Genomic DNA, 20,097 nt, shown 5'->3' on the forward strand with positions numbered 1-20,097 from the left:
TTATTCCTCTTTCTCTCTACAGTTGGACAGTTTTGTTAATTTTCTCAGTATTAATCCGTTTGAGAGTTTTTAACATCATCTTTAAATTTTTTAATTTGAGAGTGAAATAAAAAATTGCCTTAAAAAAATAACCGGTTTTGGGTTTGATTCGTGCTGAGATGCTCGCGGATCTTTTTATTGGCGGACAAAGTCCTCCACCAATCAGGTTGATCGTTTTGGGAAGTGACGTTGCCACGCTGGCCAATCAGCGTAGGGGACCAGTCCCCCCGCCCCTTCTGACGTCAGGTTGTTTGATCGGACCAGCAGACGCCGACGGACCGTCGAGGCTTCATTTACCCGTTTCTCTGAATCAAAGTTGTCCAGTTTCCTCTCGAGCGGGCTGTCGTTGAACCGGAGACGACATGGCGACGGAGATAACAAAAGGTGTGGAACAAATCTCAGTGGGTAAGGAAGAGAAAGCCCGCTGTAGCCCGCTGTAGCTAGCTACAGCTAGCCTCCACAGTCATGTGTCCTGCTGATTGCATCAGTTATTTTATAGCAGGTTAGCATGTTAGCATGTTAGCTGACGCGGTTTTTGATTCTGTCGGTCACCGGATCGATATCCGGTTTATATCCGTTCATACAACCTGTTAACACACTGACTGGGTTCACGGACGAGATCAAACCCGTGTTTGGATTATATGACAGCTGTCAGTCAAGGATCAGTCTGAAACCGCCCTGTTTTATTAATGTACTGTTTTCATGATTGTAATATAAAATAAGAAGAGAGATCTGTGACCTTCACTTCATGAGTACTACTAATACTACTACTACTACTATTACTACTAATACTACTACTATTACTACTAATACTACTACTATTACTACTAATACTAATACTATTAATACTACTACTAATACTACTACTACTATTAATACTACTACTATTACTACTACTATTACTACTAATACTACTACTATTACTACTAATACTACTACTATTACTAATACTACTACTAATACTACTACTTTTACTACTAATACTACTACTATTACTACTAATACTAATATTACTACTATTACTACTACTACTACTATTACTACTACTACTAATACTACTACTACTATTACTACTAATACTACTACTATTACTACTAATAATAATAATACTACTACTAATACTACTACTAATACTACTACTATTACTAATACTACTACTATTACTACTAATACTACTATTTGTTGTATATAATATATATAGATATTTAATGTACTGTATATATACTGTATGTACTGTGCATTTTATATTTTATATTTATATTTTTTATTTTATTGCTTTTCCATTATATTATTCTATTCTATTATTATTTTATTCTATTGTTTCTATTATTGCTCCTGTATGTATGCTGCTGTGGCGAAAAAATTTCCCCTCGGGGATTAATAAAGTATATACCTACCTACCTACCTACTAATACTACTACTAATCCTACTAATACTACTACTACTACTACTACTAATCCTACTAATACCAATACTACTACTACTACATGATCTGGTAGAAACACCGGATCGACTTTCTCTTTCGTTTCTCATGTTTGTCTCCTGATAACATCGAGACAAACGTCTCGGTAATTTTCGTTATGAGGATGTTGTTGAAGGAGGAACGAAGTCGGGCCACATTAGTGACTCCACCCTCCCCCTCCGGGCCACATTAGTGACTCCACCCTCCCCCTCCGGGCCACATTAGTGACTCCACCCTCCCCCTCCGGGCCACATTAGTGACTCCACCCTCCCCCTCCGGGCCACATTAGTGACTCCACCCTCCCCCTCCGGTCCGGGTTCGTGACTCCACCTTCTGGTCCGGGTTAGTGACTCCACCCTCCGGTCCGGCTTAGTGACCCCCCCCCCTCCGGTCCGGGTTCGTGACTCCACCCTCCCCCTCCGGGCCACATTAGTGACTCCACCCTCCCCCTCCGGTCCGGGTTCGTGACTCCACCTTCTGGTCCGGGTTAGTGACTCCACCCTCCGGTCCGGCTTAGTGACCCCACCCCCCCCCTCCGGTCCGGGTTCGTGACTCCACCCTCCCCCTCCGGTCCGGGTTAGTGACTCCACCCTCCCCCTCCGGTCCGGGTTCGTGACTCCACTCTCCCCCTCCGGTCCGGGTTAGTGACTCCACCCTCTGGTCCGGGTTAGTGACTCCACCCTCCCCCTCCGGTCCAGGTTCGTGACTCCACCCTCCCCCTCCGGTCCGGGTTAGTGACTCCACCCTCCCCCTCCGGTCCGGATTCGTGACTCCACTCTCCCCCTCCGGTCCGGGTTAGTGACTCCACTCTCCGGTCCGGGTTAGTGACTCCACCCTCCCCCTCCGGTCCGGGTTAGTGACTCCACCCTCTGGTCCGGGTTAGTGACTCCACCCTCCGGTCCAGCTTAGTGACTCCACCCTCCCCCTCCGGTCCGGGTTCGTGACTCCACCCTCCCCCTCCGGTCCGGGTTAGTGACTCCACCCTCCCCTTCCGGTCCGGGTTCGTGACTCCACTCTCCGGTCCGGGTTAGTGACTCCACTCTCCGGTCCGGGTTCGTGACTCCACTCTCCCCCTCCGGTCCGGGTTAGTGACTCCACCTTCCCCCTCCGGTCCAGGTTCGTGACTCCACCCTCTGGTCCGGGTTAGTGACTCCACCCTCCGGTCCGGCTTAGTGACCCCACCCTCCCCCACCCTCCGGGTTCGTGATTCCATCCTCCCCCTCCGGTCCGGGTGACTCCACCCTCCCCCTCCAGTTCGGGTTAGTGACTCCACCCTCCCCCTCCGGTCCGGGTTCGTGACTCCACCCTCTGGTCCGGGTTAGTGACTCCACCCTCCCCCTCCGGTCCGGGTTAGTGACTCCACCCTCCCCTCCGGTCCGGCTTAGTGACTCCACCCTCCCCCTCCGGTCCGGGTTCGTGACTCCACCCTCCCCTTCCGGTCCGGGTTAGTGACTCCACCCTCCCCCTCCGGTCCGGGTTCGTGATTCCATCCTCCCCCTCCGGTCCGGGTTAGTGACTCCACCCTCCCCCTCCGGTCTGGGTTAGTGACTCCACCCTCCCCCTCCGGTTCGGGTTAGTGACTCCACCCTCCCCCTCCGGTCCGGGTTCGTGACTCCACCCTCCCCCTCCAGTTCGGGTTAGTGACTCCACCCTCCAGTCCGGATTAGTGACTCCACCCTCTCCCTCCGGTCTGGGTTAGTGACTCCACCCTCCGGTTCGGGTTAGTGACTCCACCCTCCGGTCCGGGTTAGTGACTCCACCCTCCCCCTCCAGTTCGGGTTAGTGACTCCACCCTCCGATCCGGGTTAGTGACTCCACCCTCCCCCTCCAGTTCAGGTTAGTGACTCCACCCTCCCCCTCCGGTCTGGGTTAGTGACTCCACCCTCCCCCTCCAGTTCGGGTTAGTGACTCCACCCTCCAGTCCGGGTTAGTGACTCCACCCTCTCCCTCCGGTCTGGGTTAGTGACTCCACCCTCCGGTTCGGGTTAGTGACTCCACCCTCCAGTCCGGGTTAGTGACTCCACCCTCCCCCTCCGGTCCGGGTTAGTGACTCCACCCTCCAGTCCGGGTTAGTGACTCCACCCTCTGGTTCGGGTTAGTGACTCCACCCTCCGGTTCGTGTTAGTGACTCCACCCTCCCCCTCCGGTCCGGGTTGGTGATCAGGCAGGGTTGACAGCAGACCCTCCACACACCTGTTTTAGGGTCTGGTTGGAATTAGTGACGTCATACAGACACAGGAGCTGTCTCGACATTAGTCGATTGACTTTGTGATAATTTAGCTAATAGTATTCACAGAACTGGACTTCTCATGAATGTTTTCCTGTTGTTAGGACTGTTGAGGAGAGTACAGATGTAAACAGTTGGTGGCTCTGATTCTTTACTCATTAAACCACAGAAGAAGAATAACGAGATCCAAAACTGAAATAATGGTGGAAAGCAGACATCTCTGTTAGTTTCAGTTTCGGATAATAATAATAAAAAAGTTACTTTGTATTGCACCTTTAGAAATGCAGCTCAAAGTGCTTCACAGAAAGAAAATTACATGGTGTTTCATATAAAACCAGATATAAAGGAACCTTTAAAAAAATAGAAAAGAAATGAGATGAATGGAAAACGGTTCTCACGATGATGCAGAAAGAGTTGCAGTCGACTCAAATCGTTGCGATCCGGTGATGATGTCATCATTGTGAGAAGCCATCAAACAAAAAAAACATGTCTGTGACGTAACTCTTGAATAACAAGTGTTTTCCTGACAGTTATGAATGCAGGGCTCCGACAGGTGAGTCTCACTGCGTCTCTGTTTTCTCAGGTGAGCTGTACGTGTCGGACAAATGTGGCAGCGACCAGGACGCAGACGGCACGCAGCAGAAACCCTTCAAAACTCCTCTGCAGGTAGGTTGTGTTTGTACTTCAGGTGTGTGATGTTAAAAGTGCCTCCTTATTACCGTTCGTAACGGAGAAGCAGGGATGATGTTTGAACAGTAGATGGCGCTGCACCTCACTGTGTTTCTGACCGAATGCTCACAGGCGCTGCTGTTCACTGGGAAGGAGCCTTTCCCGACCATCTTCGTGGAGTCCCAGAAGGAGGGAGAGGTTGGTTGCAGCTTTTTATTATCTTATCTTGTGTTACATTCAATCGATAGAAATCCTCTTTTTTGCAGGATTTCCAACCACAGCTGTTCTCTCACATTATATATTTTTCTTTTTATTAAACATTAAATCTTTGTCTCTCCACCCACCTGCTCGTCTTGTTTTGTTGCGTCTTGTCTTGGTGTCGCTCAGCGTTGGGCGGTGATCTCTAAGACGCAGATGAAGAACGCGAAGAAGGCCTTCAACCGCGAGCAGATGAAGAGCGACACCAAAGAGAAGAAGGAGGTTTGTGTTCCAGTATTCGCTTCTATAAGTATTCGCTGTGCTTCTTCGTGATGTTTCCTCCACCGGCGAGTCCAAAAACGGTCCAGGATGGACGTACTCGGTTCCCTGTGCAGTTTTCCGACGTGTTATTCTTGTTTATCTCGTGTTCAGCTTCTTTCAGTGTTGTGTTTGTCGTGCAGGCTGACGACACCGAGAGGAGAGAGAAGAATCTGGAAGAAGCCAAGAAGATCGTCCTCATGAAGGACGTCAGCCTGCCGGAGCCCGAGACGGTCGGTTAACCAATCACAGCGGGTTGTGTTCAGAGATGACGAGCGTCTTATGTTTTAATGATGTAGCACAAACAGCACAAGCCGTCTTAAAACTGTTAACAAATATGAGCAGATATTCAGTTGTGTCCTTCAGACACATTTACATTTTTACCAGAAACTTCTGAGTGAGACCTCGTGATTCCTCTTCATGTTTAATGACCTGAAGATGTCGACTGTGTTTTTCCAGGTTAAAATCCATCAGCTGGAGCCGAAGAGAGGCCAGAGAGTCAAAGTGTTCGGATGGGTTCATCGCCTCCGGAGACAAGGTGAGGAGCACCAGAACAAATCCAACTGCTGAGTGTGAAGACGGTTAACAGATTTAAACTGTCACTTTGATTTACTGTTGATTTGATTTGATTTTTTTTGTCTCCTTCAGGGAAGAACCTGATGTTCATCGTGCTGAGAGACGGAACTGGTTTCCTCCAGTGTGTCCTGTCGGATCAGCTGGTACAACTTTATTACTTTTTACACTTTGTACTGACTTGTTCATGTAGTTCATGTTTGTAGATAACAAGTCCCTGCAGAGGTTTTCTGGGATTGTTACGATCAAAAATGTTTGATTTTTGTAGCAGAAAATCTCCTAAAAGGTCCTAAAAGCTGCGTATGTTTCCAGAACAGAGCGTCTGTGACTGGAATATAGAAACAAGGACTACATCAGCCTTTCAAAATAAGAGCTTTAGATGCTGTTTAATTCATGTTCATTCAACACATAGACCTGCTGGATGAAACCAACAAAGAGACGTCTCTGACAACTGGACGTGTGGACAAAACTCATTTAACATCCAGTAATATGGAATCACTTCCTCTGATCACAAACATTTAATCATCATTTTAATGTGAAGAACACATTTCCCACAAACCCCGTCACTTCCTGTTTCTCCTCTTGTTCTGGTTTCCTCCGTGAAGAGAGTTTTATTTAGAGATGAAAACAGGAACAGAGACTTTCTGGTGAAATGAGGAGTTATTGTTAATAAAGTCAGTTTTATTTGAAAAGATTTTCTTTATGTCGTTAATACTTTCAGCTCAGATTCTGATGACGACGATTTTTGCAGAAAAATCACGGGAATAAAAAAAAATTGCAAGCTCACAAATAATGCAGTCTGCTTGAATTTGCGTTAATTATTGGGATCGCAACATCAACATCTGGAGGGACTTGTGTAACAATTCAAGTAAATCTTTTCAAGCAGACACGTGATTGTTCCAGCAGATCACCTGAGAGGAGCTACAGCTGGTTTGCTGCACTTCAAACATATTTTTCACAGTGATTGTGACGACCTGGTGTTTTGTCTTGTGTTTAGTGTCAGTGCTACAACGGCCTGATGTTGTCCACGGAGAGTACTGTCGCTCTCTACGGGACCGTCACCGCAGTTCCTGAAGGGAAACAGGTAAACACACCTGCTGCCGTTTAACCAGGACGTTTCCATCCGCTGTATTAACCTGCTCGCTGAATATAAACACAGCAGCTCTGTAATCACACAAATAATGATCCCGTTGAAACCATCATTAGATTTTAGTGGTCGAATTTGCTGCTTTTCTTTCCCTTTTTTTGTTTTTTTTAAATAAAATGTTTTGGGGTGTTTGACTGATGGACATCAGAACACATCTTCAACTGAAACTTTATCGACTGAAAATGAACCTGTGATGAGAATGAATATTAATTGCAGCTCTAAATTGAAGTTTGAACCAAAACTGGGTTCAGAAACAGTTTGTTTCTCATGAGGAAGGGAACTACTGAGCCAAACATCTTTTTCCAGTGTGAAACTGAACTTCTCTGACATGGATGAGGACTTATTAATCAGTAATGCTCGTGGATGCGACTCGGACACGTGAGAGTCGTTGGCTCACTTCTGCTCTCGTCCTCCTGCAGGCGCCCGGAGGCCACGAGCTGCACTGCGACTTCTGGGAGCTGATTGGCTTAGCTCCGGCCGGCGGCGCCGACAACCTGCTGAACGAAGAGTCGGACGTGGACGTCCAGCTGAACAACCGACACATGCTGATCAGAGGAGAGAACGTCTCCAAGATCCTGCGAGTCCGCTCCACCGTCACTCAGTGCTTCAGGGACCACTTCTTCAGCTCCGGATACTACGAGGTGAAGCTCGCAGCTTTAACATCAGCAGAACAAGATGGAGGAGGTTTCTCATCGTTAGCTCGTGTGTCTCTTTACACAGTTTATTAATTATAACTCAAAATGCACCAAACTGAAAGTGAACAAACCTACAAATGCATTTGATGCAACGCAGAGAGAGAGAGAGAGACGTCGGAGGAGGGGAGGGGAGGAGGAGGAGGAGGAAAGGAGTTCCTGAATAAACTTATAATCCCTAACATGTCGGTCTGATGGACTTGTAAACACCTAATGGTTGCCATGGTAACAGCAAGCACAGGAAAAACTCAGAGCAGCTGCAGCAGAGGAGCAGAACTTCACAATAAAAGTTACCGAGTGTGGGATACTTTTAATTTGAAGGATCAGTACAAAGAAATGTTGCAGTAACTTAATGCAGCTGTGACTGCAGGTGAGAGACGACGCAGTGAGGCTTCAGATCAGAGATCAGTTTCTCCAGTAATGTCCTTCACCAACCCGCTCTGGATCACACACTCTGTAACTGCTGTTTGTTTGTTTGTTTGTTGTCCCCGGTGCAGATCACTCCTCCCACCCTGGTGCAGACTCAGGTGGAGGGCGGCTCCACGCTCTTCAACCTGAACTACTTTGGCGAGGAGGCGTACCTGACGCAGTCCTCGCAGCTCTACCTGGAGACCTGCATCCCGGCCCTCGGAGACACCTTCTGCATCGCCCAGTCCTACCGGGCCGAGCAGTCCCGCACCCGCAGACACCTGTCAGAGTGAGTCAGCTCATCGCCGCGGTAACGACGAACACCCGAGGGACGTCCGTGTATTCACAGGGCGGTTATAAGTGTGAGTGGTTATTCAGACTGTTACAGCGTCCTGGTTCCTGTTTGGTCTCCGGTTTAGGAAAGAAAACGTCTCCTGGATTTAAAATGAACGACGAACCCGACAAACTCGTGTGTTTATCTGATCCGGCGGTGGTTTCCTGTTCTGTTGGTCACACACACACACACACACACACACACACACACACACACACACACACACACACACACACACACACACACACACACACTCACTCACTCACTCACTCACTCACTCACTCACACACACACACACACACACACACACACAGTACAAGGGAGTCTCAGGCCTCCGTCTCACACTTCCTTTGCTGGTTTCAGACCACATTGTTGTTGGTGTCTTGAAGCAGCTCACAAAGAAAGAAAACGGACATTTATTTTCCTTCAGGAACTAAAGCACATGTTGTTTTCAAATTGCTGAGTCGTACAATGTCCCACAAACATGGTTCAGATATTTCCAGATTCTTGACAATCTCCTCTTAACATTGATGAAAACATTTCTTTACTGCCAAACAATGACAGATTTGGATAATGTTACTTTGCATGCAGATTATTTGTAGTTAAGTGGATTTTGACTCTAAATGCACTTCGACAGATTGTTTAAATAAAGCTAATAGTAGTAAAAACCATCATGTTTATCACTGTTTGTGGATTGTTTTCTGTCTCCTGCCCTCGATTACTTACGTCTGTCCACATTATTTCCTGTGCTCAGGTACACTCACATCGAGGCCGAGTGTCCCTTCATCTCCTTCGAGGATCTGCTGAGCCGACTGGAGGAGCTGGTGTGTGACGTGGTGGACCGAGTGCTGAAGTCTCCGGCCGCACAGCTGCTGTACGACATCAACCCGGTACGACACGCTGAAACACGTTCAAACTGAAGGAGGATTTGAATAACTGTTCTGGAGCCTTTCATCGCACAGTCTTCGTGTTTGGTTGGAACAATGATGTTGAAGTTCATATTTTCTTTTGTTTGATGATGTTTTTTTTCAGAACTTCAAACCTCCCAAGAGGCCGTTCAAGAGGATGAACTACACCGAAGCCATCGAGTGGCTCCGAGAGCACGACGTCAAGAAGGACGACGGATCCTACTACGAGTTTGGAGAGGTCACACACACACACACACACACACACACACACACACACACACACACACACACACACACACACACACACACACACACACACACACACACACACACACACACACACACACACACACACACACACACGTGCAGTTGTGTGGGTGTGTAGTTGTGTAGCAGGCAGTCAAAGGTCTGAAGGTTGAACTATTGCTGAAGTTGATTGTGTTCAGTTGAAGTGAGGAGCTGCTCATCAGATCGTCAGCAGCTGCAGTGCTCCGTCACACCTGTAGAGGGCGCTGCTGCACCTGCTGGTCACTTCAGCTCAAACAGCAGAAACACAAACTGTGTTCAGGAGTTTTTCACCACATTCAGTATGTTGCTAATCAATCATAATACTGTGTTCAATCTGATTGTGTTGTTTAGGGCAGCACGGTGGTGCAGTGGTTAGCACTGTCACCTCACAGCAAAAAGGTTCCGGGTTCGAATCCGGTCCTGGGCCTTTCTGTGTGAGTTTGCATGTTCTCCCTGTGCTTGCGTGGGTTCTCTCCGGGTTCTCCGGCTTCCTCCCATCATCCAAAAACATGCACCTCAGGTCAGGTTACCTGGCGCTGCACTAGTGGCAGCCTGCTGCAGCATCTCCCCCTGAGAGCCCCCCTGCTGTAGTGAAGACATTTCCCCTCGGAGATTAATAAAGTGTATAAAATAAAAAAATCAAATCTATTTTGTGATTATTAGGCCTTTAGTCAATAATTAAGATTCATCTTTTTTTGGGAAAATAGAAAATCAAGGAAGGTTTGACTTTGTATTAACGTGGTTTTATGTTTGTACGTGGAACCTTTTTGCTTGGTTTTGACTTGTCGTGCCTCTTTCTTTGTTTCAGGACATCCCCGAGGCTCCTGAGAGGTTGATGACGGACGCCATCAATGAGACCATCCTGCTCTGTCGCTTCCCGGCTGAGATCAAGTCCTTCTACATGATGCGCTGCCCGGAGGACCGACGGCTCACCGAGTCGGTACGACCGTCACCGACCCCGCTGGAGTCGCACGTTTAGCCTCAAGGACGAGTGTCCACAGCAGCTGTTTTAGGAACAGCTCCATGTTTCCATGTTTATCTGAGGTGGAGGCGGATGCAGCATCTTATCACCATATTTTCCGTGTTGTATCAATACACAGACGCCAAGTATATTATCAATAAAACATGGGTCAGATGCCGGCAGCGAACACGGTGTCGCTCCGTCTGTCTGTTTGCTGCAGGAATAATAAATAAACATCAGATTTCAGATATTGATAAAGTTTTCCTTTGGGGACATAATTGATATTTAAATTGCCATGTTTGTTATTCTGATTACTCAGCATATCGCAAAATGTTTAAAATCGTGACTTAAATCTCGTCATAATAACAAATGGTGGGGCCTCTGTTTGATTCCCATCTCCAATTAAAGACTAATTAAATCAGTGAATAATCAAGTCGTACTGGAAGCATCTGAGAGTTTCATCGACAGTGAACTCAAAAGAACGGATTGCAATTCAATGAAAGCACGAGCGAGTCAGAAACAAATTCTGACCAGATATTTACATATTTATTATTATAAAACAGAACTTGGAAATAAAGGTCTGTTTCTGATTTTTAGGTCGACGTGTTGATGCCAAACGTCGGCGAAATCGTCGGGGGCTCGATGCGTATCTGGGACGCTGAGGAGCTGCTGGATGGATACAAGAGGGAGGAAATCGACCCGACACCTTACTACTGGTACACCGACCAGGTAGGACACGCAGGACGCTGGGACACGGACACATCTGGATTCTCTCAACCTGTCCTCTCTCATGGCCTCACTCTTACTGTGTGTGTGTGTCTCTGTGTCTCTGTGTGTGTGTGTTTCAGAGGAAGTACGGCTCATGTCCTCATGGTGGTTACGGTCTGGGTCTGGAGCGTTTCCTCACCTGGCTGCTGAACAGACATCACATCAGAGACGTCTGCCTGTACCCAAGATTCATCCAGCGCTGCCGGCCCTGAGAATGCCCCCCAACTACCCCCCCCCCCTCACTCACACACACACACACACACACACACACACACACACACACACACACACACACACACACACACACACACACACACACACACACACACACACACACACACACACAGAGACATACCCACCCATCCACGCTTCGGTAACCAGCATGTGGCAGCAGCTCTGTTGGCCATAAAAAAAAAAGTGATGCTTCATATTAAATCAAATATCAGACTTCATAGTTTTGTGGCTGTAACTGTATGATTTTCTGTTTTAAACCAAAATTACGAGGAGATAAAAGTGAACACGATGTTGGCCGTCCCTCCCGATGTGCTCCGCCTCAAACTTAACAGCTTCGTCCTGGTTTTGTTCTGTGACTTGGAAACGGGTGTTTTCTGCCTCTGAAGACGCTCGTTGCTGTCGACTCTAATTCTGTCGTATCTGCAAATCCTCAGCTTGAATGCTGCAGAATAATAACTTTCCCCTCCTTAAGTTTTATTTATTCAAACCATCCATTCAGGTTGAGGTTACTTTTCCTTTTAGACTTGCAGCTCTTACGTCAGCCTTCAAAGTAACCAGCGTTCAGGTTCAAGTTCATTTCAGATTTCTTTTGACAAAAGACGATCAAACTTTGAAAAGTTCAAATCAAAATCATTTCAAAAGTTTGAAGCTGAAAAAACTTCAGAAACATGAAGTCTGACTCAGGAAGGAAAACAGATTCACTGAGTGTCAGCCGTGTTCTTCTGGAGACACCAGACAGAAAAATATCATGTGAGCATTGCAATATTTACAAAATATATTACACACACACACACACACACACACACACACACACACACACACACACACACACACACACACACACACACACACACTCTCACACACACACTCTCACACACACACACACACACACTCACACACACACACACACACACACACACACACACACACACACACACACACACTGCTCCTCCCTCCATCCTGACTTCCTCTCTGCAGTTGAGTGAAGTTCATTCGGAGAAGCAGCTCTTCTTCTGGGGAACATTTGACTTCCTTCCTTCATGTAGAGCTCAGCAGGAAGTGACCCGTCAGCAGGAAGTGACCCGTCGGCAGCGGTCGGTCCGTCACATGAAGATGATGGCTGGTTCAGAAACGTGACGTCGAGGGTTTCATTGTGTTCGTCTGCTCGGCCTTTTCATCAGAACAAAACTTTGCCTCATTAAACTGCACTTAAATAAAATGTGATTGAAACGCGAGTTTGTTTGAGGTTTTTTTTTTTTTTTCAGTTCGGCTGTTTAGATCATTTAGTTTCTATTTTCAGATCACGCTTTTATTTTGAAAGGTAATTTATACCAAAACAAGTTGCTCAACTGCTGAATATTTAATCTGACAATCGACTTTCATTTTCTTTATTTCCCTTTTTGTCTGATGGAGTTTCTGTATGTGACTCATTTTAAACATGCAAAGTGTTTTACAAAAGCAATAAAACAGTAAATTTACATGTGAAACACTTTTTTTAAGGCAAAAGATTCTTGTTATTGAACAACAGGAGAAATCTCCAGTTTATTGCTTTGCTTATTTCACACCGTTCGTTTCATTCATGTACAAACACATTTTAACGTTGAGTCTTTTCTCAGATGTGCGAAGGTGAAAAGATGAAAGTCATGTTTCTGATATTCGGCATGAAGTCTCCGACCCGCCGACAGACCTCAGTGTTTAGTATCTTTTCTTGAAATGCTTCAAAGCAGCTTCCTTCTCGTGATGTTTGTTACGGGGAACTTTCAATCTTCTTTACAGCAAGTGAAATACTCGAGAGGGTTCAAATCATGAAGTGGAATAACTTTCTACATATCTGGACTAAATGTTCACTTCGGCCTCCGACTGACCTCGACGGATGAGAAGAGACTGAAGAGAAGTTCAAAGTGGACTTTTGCCTTCTCAGAGGGAAGTTGGTTGGACGTGAGGACTTCCTTCTTTGTGTGTTTGTTCGGACACAGTTCCTCTTCAACTTGCTTCTCCGTTCCTGTAATTTCTAGAAGGAAGAAGGAAATGCAGCTCGTTGTTCTGGATCAACTGGAATCATTGAAGAGGAATGTCTGCGTTTCAAAAGAGACGTCCTTTGTTTATCTGAAACCTTTGTTGAGCTTAGAGAAGTGTTTTCCAGGAAGTTCAAATGTTTTCTATTGTTTTGCTTTTTAGGATCACAAAGTCCAGTTTTCTTCCATCAGAGCCGGTGGTTAAATGTCAGCACTGCTTCGATCAATAATCACTTTCATAACAGTACTTTAAAAAAACAAACATGTTCATTTCCACCTTTAATTCTCATCTTAATCTGACTCTCCATCCTTCGGTGATATATTCTCACCAGTCACAGGTGAGTTACTTTATTTTGAGAATAAAAGGGAATAAAAGGGATCGTTATCTGAGAGACACCCAAACAGCCCCGCAGAAAGTCAGATAAGGGGAACCTGAGGTCACACTGACCTTGACCTTTGGCCTTTCCCCTTCAAAATGGAATCGGTTCATCTTTGGTATCAAGTAAATGGTTTTACCAAGTTTGACCAAATTCCCTTTATGTGTTTTTGAGATATCGCTTTCGAAAGAATGGGATGGACGGATGGACGGACAACCCGAACACATATATAGACCTTTTAAATGTAATTGGACACTTTATGAAGGTATTTCTGTCTTTATTATGCAAAAAAAAAAAAAAATATAGTTTTGAAAGCAAATTTCTCACACTGCAATTGAAACTCAAGTTTGTAAGTAAAAACAAATAAACTGAGAATTAAATTCTTTGCTCTTCCAGTTTTGATAGTTTTGGTCACAGAAGTAAGAGTTGTAAGAGTTTTGCTCATAAAACGAAACTTTTTGGCTGCAAATTGAAAACATTTTGTTCTCACTTGACTCCTAAATGTTTTTGTGGGTTTGAATGCAGACGTAAACAGGAACAACAACAGAAATGTTCTCTGCTGCAGATGTTCCTTCATGAGGTACGAACAGGTTACACAGAAGAGACCGACCTCTGCACTGATATTATCTTAGAACACGCACTGTCTAAAGTGGGCGTGGCCGGCACTGACCATGGGCGGAGTTATCTTACAATTTAGACAACGTACATGTGACGTCAAAATAAGATAAGGACTTCGCGTCAAACAGGTCAGAGTAAGCAAGCGTCCGACCGGAAGTTTGCCCAAATCCTCTCCATAATAAAACATTCGTCACGCCCTCCCCAAAAACAGTAAAAGCAAAAGTGTTAAAAACAAATACTTGTTTAACACAACAATGAATATTATGGTAAAACTGTAAATTATATAGCCTCCTCAGCAGAACTATTGAAACTAAGATGCAAACTCCAATAAAATGTCAGAGCTTGAAATGTTTTTCTTTTAATTGAATTCAAATAAAAAACATTTTCTTTATATTTTAATTTTCCTTTTTATTTGGCATAGTCCCCCCCCATAAAATGTCAGCTCCCATTTCCCAAATACTTTTCTTTTCATTTGTACTAGTAAAATGATGGAGTTACACAGTTTTAAGTTTATTTTTGTCTATTTTAAAAATGTAATACAAAATGCAGGACACTTCTTCAAAACAAATGCAAATATACAAAATAAAGGTCATACAAAAGTGACACAAATTGCAGTGTTACTTTAAAGGAAGAGAAGGTAAGTCAAATAAAAACGTCGGTCTACAACTTGTGTTGCGTCAACCAGGGGTTCCGTTTTATTTTGAAATTGGAGAGCGGAAGTGCTGAACGTATCTCTTAAAACGTGACAGACGTGACGACAACCAGCCGGCGGAGCTGAAGGAATCTCACAGTCACCTCGGACCGGCCAGCAGGTACTCCGTGGGTCCAGAGAGCTCCGGGATCCGGGATCCGGGATCCGGCCTCCTTTTCAGCGGGAACACAGACTTTAATCGGCAGAAGAAACATGATGGCAGCCCTGGGGAGCGCGGGGCGCCTCGCCCGACGTGAGTGAGACAGTGCGGCTAAGTTAGCCTGAGGGGAACCTGAACGGTCCTCCTCTTAGACCCGGGGGAACCTGAACGGTCCTCCTCTTAGACCCGGGGGAACCTGAACGGTCCTCCTCTTAGACCCGGGGGAACCTGAACGGTCCTCCTCTTAGACCCGGGGGAACCTGAACGGTCCTCCTGTTAGACCCGGGGGAACCTGAACGGTCCTCCTGTTAGACCCGGGGGAACCTGAACGGTCCTCCTCTTAGACCAGGGGGGACCTGAACGGTCCTCCTCTTAGACCAGGGGGAACCTGAACGTTCCTCCTGTTAGACCCGGGGGAACCTGAACGTTCCTCCTGTTAGACCCGGGGGAACCTGAACGTTCCTCCTGTTAGACCCGGGGGAACCTGAACGTTCCTCCTGTTAGCCTGAGGGGAACCTGAACGGTCCTCCTGTTAGACCCGGGGGAACCTGAACGTTCCTCCTGTTAGACCCGGGGGAACCTGAACGTTCCTCCTGTTAGCCTGAGGGGAACCTGAACGGTCCTCCTCTTAGACCCGGGGGAACCTGAACGTTCCTCCTGTTAGACCGGGCTCCGCTCCTTCGGAGGTTGATGTCGGCCACCTCTCCGGTGTAACGCCGTGAAAGCTCCCCAACATGCCGCTGACATTAACGTCAACATTTCGTAAACGTTCGTTAAGTTAGCGTGGATACGGAAACGCAACTTCCTGTCAGGACTTTCACAATAAAACCATGGCTGCAACGATAATGCACATTTCCCTTGAAACATCGACTTGTATGTCCTTTGTCCTGCTTTAGGGACCGCAGTGTCGTGATGTTTGACCGTGTTTTCCACTTGGTTCTTTCGAAACGTCAGTATTTGCATTAAGCTGCTTTTATTTTGTAGACCAGCGGAAGTGTTATAATCAGCTGGCTCGTAGCTGATTCTCGTGTTTTGACGTCGCACAATCTTACAGTTTCCAGTTGATGTTACATAATGGACTTCACACATTCAGGAGCAGTCTGAGCTTCCGGAAATACGAGTCGTGTCCGTTTACAGCGAGAAGAAGAAGAAGAAGAAGAAGAAGAAGAAGAAGAAGAAGAAGAAGATTTATAGTTACACAATTGCAATTTTGTGAACTTGCGTAATCTGCGGGGCCTCCTGGCGGCGCGTGAGGGTACTGCAGCCGGAGTTATGAAAGTGAAGCCGGCTCCTCGCGTCCTGAGTGGATTTCCATGAATCACATGTTGTCTCCGTGTCTCTTGTCCTCTGGAGCTCTCGTGTTTGTTTCACACCGTGCTGATGATATTGAAGTGTAAGGACACTCAGCACACGTCATGACAGTTTGGACAACTTGAATCTCTCACTTTACTCATGTTTGTTTTGGATGACTGAGCTCAATATTTAAATTCACACTGAACACAATGAGACTTAATTAAATAAAATGATGGATAAATGATTTTCTTCTTCTTCTGCTTTAGTTGCCAGAAGCAGCGTCAGTCTGAGTGTGAGGAGACGATCCACTGTGGCTGCTTTGGCCCAGACGGTGACTCCAGAAACACAGGAGAACAGGTCTGACACACACACACACACACACACACACACACACACACACACACACACACACATACTACACACACACACACACACACACACACACACACACACACACACACACACACACACACACACTCACACACACACACACACACACACACACACACACACACACACACACACACACACACACACACACACACACACACACACACACACACACACACACACACACACATACACACACACACACACACACACACACACACACACACACACACACACACACACACACACACACACACACACACACACACACACACACACACACACACACACACACACACACACACACACACACACACACACACACACACACACACACACACACACACACACACACACACACACACACACACACACACACACACACACACACACACACACACACACACACACACACACACACACACACACACACACACACACACACACACACACACACACACACACACACACACACACACACACACACACACACACACACACACACACACACACACACACACACACACACACACACACACACACACACACACACACTCAACCCTGGCTGCATGTTGAATGACACCTGTCACCTCGGCCGTCTCTTTGTTGTCTGACAGCATCACTCCAAACACTGACAGATTTTGGACCACATTATGTGTACTAATGAATGTCGGTTGAAGAGAAAGATAAGTGAACTGTGTGAGGGGGCGGGGCTTCTTCCACAGCCGTGGGTCTGATGTGTGTCACAAATTACAGACGAGGTGAATAAAAAACAAAACAGAAGGAAAGAAGCCGGAAGAGGCTTTGGTCACTTTGCTTTCTTGGACAAAGTGAGGACATCAGTTGAGTCGTCCCACGCGTCTGAAAGATGTCTGATGCTGGTTGTCGGCTTTTAAGTCCTAAAACGTAAAAGTTATTCAATCAACAAACAGAAAGAAGCTGCGACCGGACAATGTTTGGTGTTTTTACTAACGAGCTTTCCATCCATTCACATCAGAACGAGGTTGATCGAGTATAAAATCTCAAACCGTCCGTCAACATCTGCTCACATCTGTCTTCATCACGGCCCGCAAGAATCCTGGTCTTCTGAAGTTTTGAGCCAAACGAGAGCTCTGAATGAGGCTGCAGATTCTTTCAGGGCTTTAAAAAGCTCAAAGTATGTAGAGAAGCAGAAGTGAAGCACGTGAGCGTTCACGTTACTGTGAAACCTGCAGTAACGTCGGATCGGAGGATTTAAAGCATTTCAGACTGATCCTGTTTTCCAGCGGAGTCGAGGCGGTCAAGGTTTTACGTAACGAGCTCATCAGAAGATGTCACAGCTGACGTCTCGGTGCTTTCATTGAGTGTTGTGAGAATCTGACCGCAGTTAGTTGAGCTCATCCTGCTTTCAGAGACCAGACGACGTGTTTGTTTGGTATTGTGTTCAGACGGCTGGACTTTGGTCATATTGGAGATGACGAGCGTGTCTCGACCCTCCGAGTTGTGTCCGGCCGCTCGGGACACTTTTCTTCTAGTTTTCTGTCAAACGTTTCACATCTGGGTGAAAACCGTGCTGCTGCTCGGTTGTTGAGCCTTTTGGATGCAAAGAAGGTTTTTGTCTTGAGTTGTTCTTGTTCTCTGCTCGGCTTGTCTCTCATGTTATTTCATCAGGCCCACATTATGGGATGTTTTTAATGCTCAAAATTAAAAATAATTTTAAAATGGGGCATAAAATCATCTGAAGCTGAAATCCTGTCCCGTCTCGATGCAGCGGTCAAACACAACACGGGATCTCTGGAGAATTTTGAACTTTCCTCTGTGTTTTGGTGCCCGTGATGAAACGTCAAATCAAAGCAGTCGTAACGGCTTCACGTGATGCACATTATCTCCTCCTTCATTATTATTGTGGGGGCGGAGTTTGTGACGGTGACGATGGCCTTTTGAAGGACTGCCTTCCCCGCAGCCTGCTGGTACCAGACACAAGTGTCATTTCCAGACTTCGGGTTCATTTTGAAAGTATTGGAGAATCCTTTAACCAATCAGCATTCACCTCAAACTAAACTCGCTGACATTAGCTGCTTCCTGGTTCGCTGCATTAAACGCTCCACTCAGCTGACCTCTGTGTTTTTATACCTTAATATTGTTTTATAATCTTATTTTCTTGTGTTAACTAGTAACCCTGGTTTTGAAAGGTGCTTCATAAATAAAGTTGATTATTAAGTGTAGAGGATGTCCTTGAGACAGTTATTATCAATAAACTGTATCTTAGTAGGAAAGTTCTCCTGTTTTCTGTTGTTATTATAATCACGTTATTACGTAATAAACATTATAACGCAGCTTCGCTTCAAATGCAACATATTCCGAGACATTATTAATCAATAAGTTCAGTGTATCTCTGTGGGGGACTTGAGGCAGTGTTGAATATTAATTATTGATCGTGATCGTGTTTCCTGTCTGCAGGAAACCGAAGACGGGCATCCTGATGCTCAACATGGGAGGACCTGAGAAACTAGAAGATGTTCACGACTTCCTGCGGCGGCTCTTCATGGACACAGACCTGATGACGCTCCCTGTGCAGAAGTATGCACTGTTCACACACACACACACACACACACACACACACACACACACACACACACACACACACACACACACACACACACACACACACACACACACACACACACACACACAGTTTTTTAAAAACAAATAAAAGCAGTCATCAGTATTTGAGCGTTTGCAGCGACGAGCACTAAATGTTGAGATCTTTTTTTTCTGGAGCAACAGAATGATGAGTGACGTCAACACGTCTTTGTTTCATAGCAGCTCTGCTTCGAGTTTCTTGGTTTCATAATAACTGATATTGAACCAACGCTGAGAAGGAAAGAAAAAAAAAGCTCCTTGGTTCATTCTGTGACTGCCCCGATCCTCTTAAAGCCGTTGTTCTTCTCTGCCGCCTGAAAATGAAGCAGAATCTTGTCGTGACCGGAGATGACAGTTTTCAGCCGTGTGATCTTTTCTTCCCGGCGGTGTGATCCTGTTGTGACTCCGTTCTCTGAGGTACTCGACTCAACAGGTTTCAGTCACACAGTCCTCTTGGTTTCTTAACGTTTGGTGATGTAACAGGAACAGGAACTCCCCTCTGTGGTTCAGAGCAGCAGTACAGATGAGGTTTGGGTTTCTGGCAGCTGGAACACCATCAGCAGGTCATGATTTCTGTCTGTCCAACACATCCGTTGATGGTTAATGAGGTGCCTTCAGCTTCAGCTCTGCGTTGTTTGCATCATCAGCCGAGAGGGTGAAGGTGTGGTCGTTGGGTCAAAGCGCTGTCCAGCCTCACAGCTGCCT

At 46.1% G+C, this 20,097-nt stretch overlaps 2 protein-coding genes across 3 annotated transcripts in view; both read left to right on the forward strand.

Annotated features, from left to right (window-relative positions):
* The first annotated feature begins 271 nt into the window (after nt 1-271).
* On the forward strand, nt 272-12,237 carry nars1 (asparaginyl-tRNA synthetase 1). Of its 2 annotated transcripts, none has more exons than XM_069688308.1 (15): nt 272-444; nt 4,312-4,394; nt 4,530-4,595; nt 4,785-4,877; nt 5,057-5,146; nt 5,373-5,451; nt 5,562-5,632; nt 6,484-6,570; nt 7,053-7,274; nt 7,823-8,022; nt 8,822-8,957; nt 9,100-9,213; nt 10,072-10,203; nt 10,822-10,953; nt 11,073-12,237. In XM_069688308.1, the coding sequence occupies exons 1-15, from the start codon at nt 402-404 to the stop codon at nt 11,202-11,204; spliced, it is 1,680 nt and encodes a 559-aa protein (XP_069544409.1). In that variant the 5' UTR covers nt 272-401; the 3' UTR covers nt 11,205-12,237. The 2 variants fall into 2 exon arrangements, with proteins under 2 accessions (XP_069544409.1, XP_069544410.1); XM_069688309.1 differs by having other exon boundaries at nt 272-423.
* A 2,741-nt stretch (nt 12,238-14,978) lies between these two features.
* Nucleotides 14,979-20,097, forward strand: part of fech (ferrochelatase) — a 13,640-nt gene continuing 8,521 nt past the window's right edge. The window contains exons 1-3 of the mRNA XM_069688310.1: nt 14,979-15,180; nt 16,647-16,737; nt 19,210-19,329. Coding sequence (XP_069544411.1) covers nt 15,141-15,180; nt 16,647-16,737; nt 19,210-19,329 — 251 coding nt within the window. The 5' untranslated portion in view covers nt 14,979-15,140. The remainder of the gene's footprint in view (nt 15,181-16,646; nt 16,738-19,209; nt 19,330-20,097) is intronic.

Source organism: Brachyistius frenatus, unplaced genomic scaffold (assembly GCF_029030835.1).
Source record: "Brachyistius frenatus isolate BFR_SWC_R1_liver_20210118 unplaced genomic scaffold, ASM2903083v1 Contig_559, whole genome shotgun sequence".
NCBI classification, from domain to species: domain Eukaryota; kingdom Metazoa; phylum Chordata; class Actinopteri; family Embiotocidae; genus Brachyistius; species Brachyistius frenatus.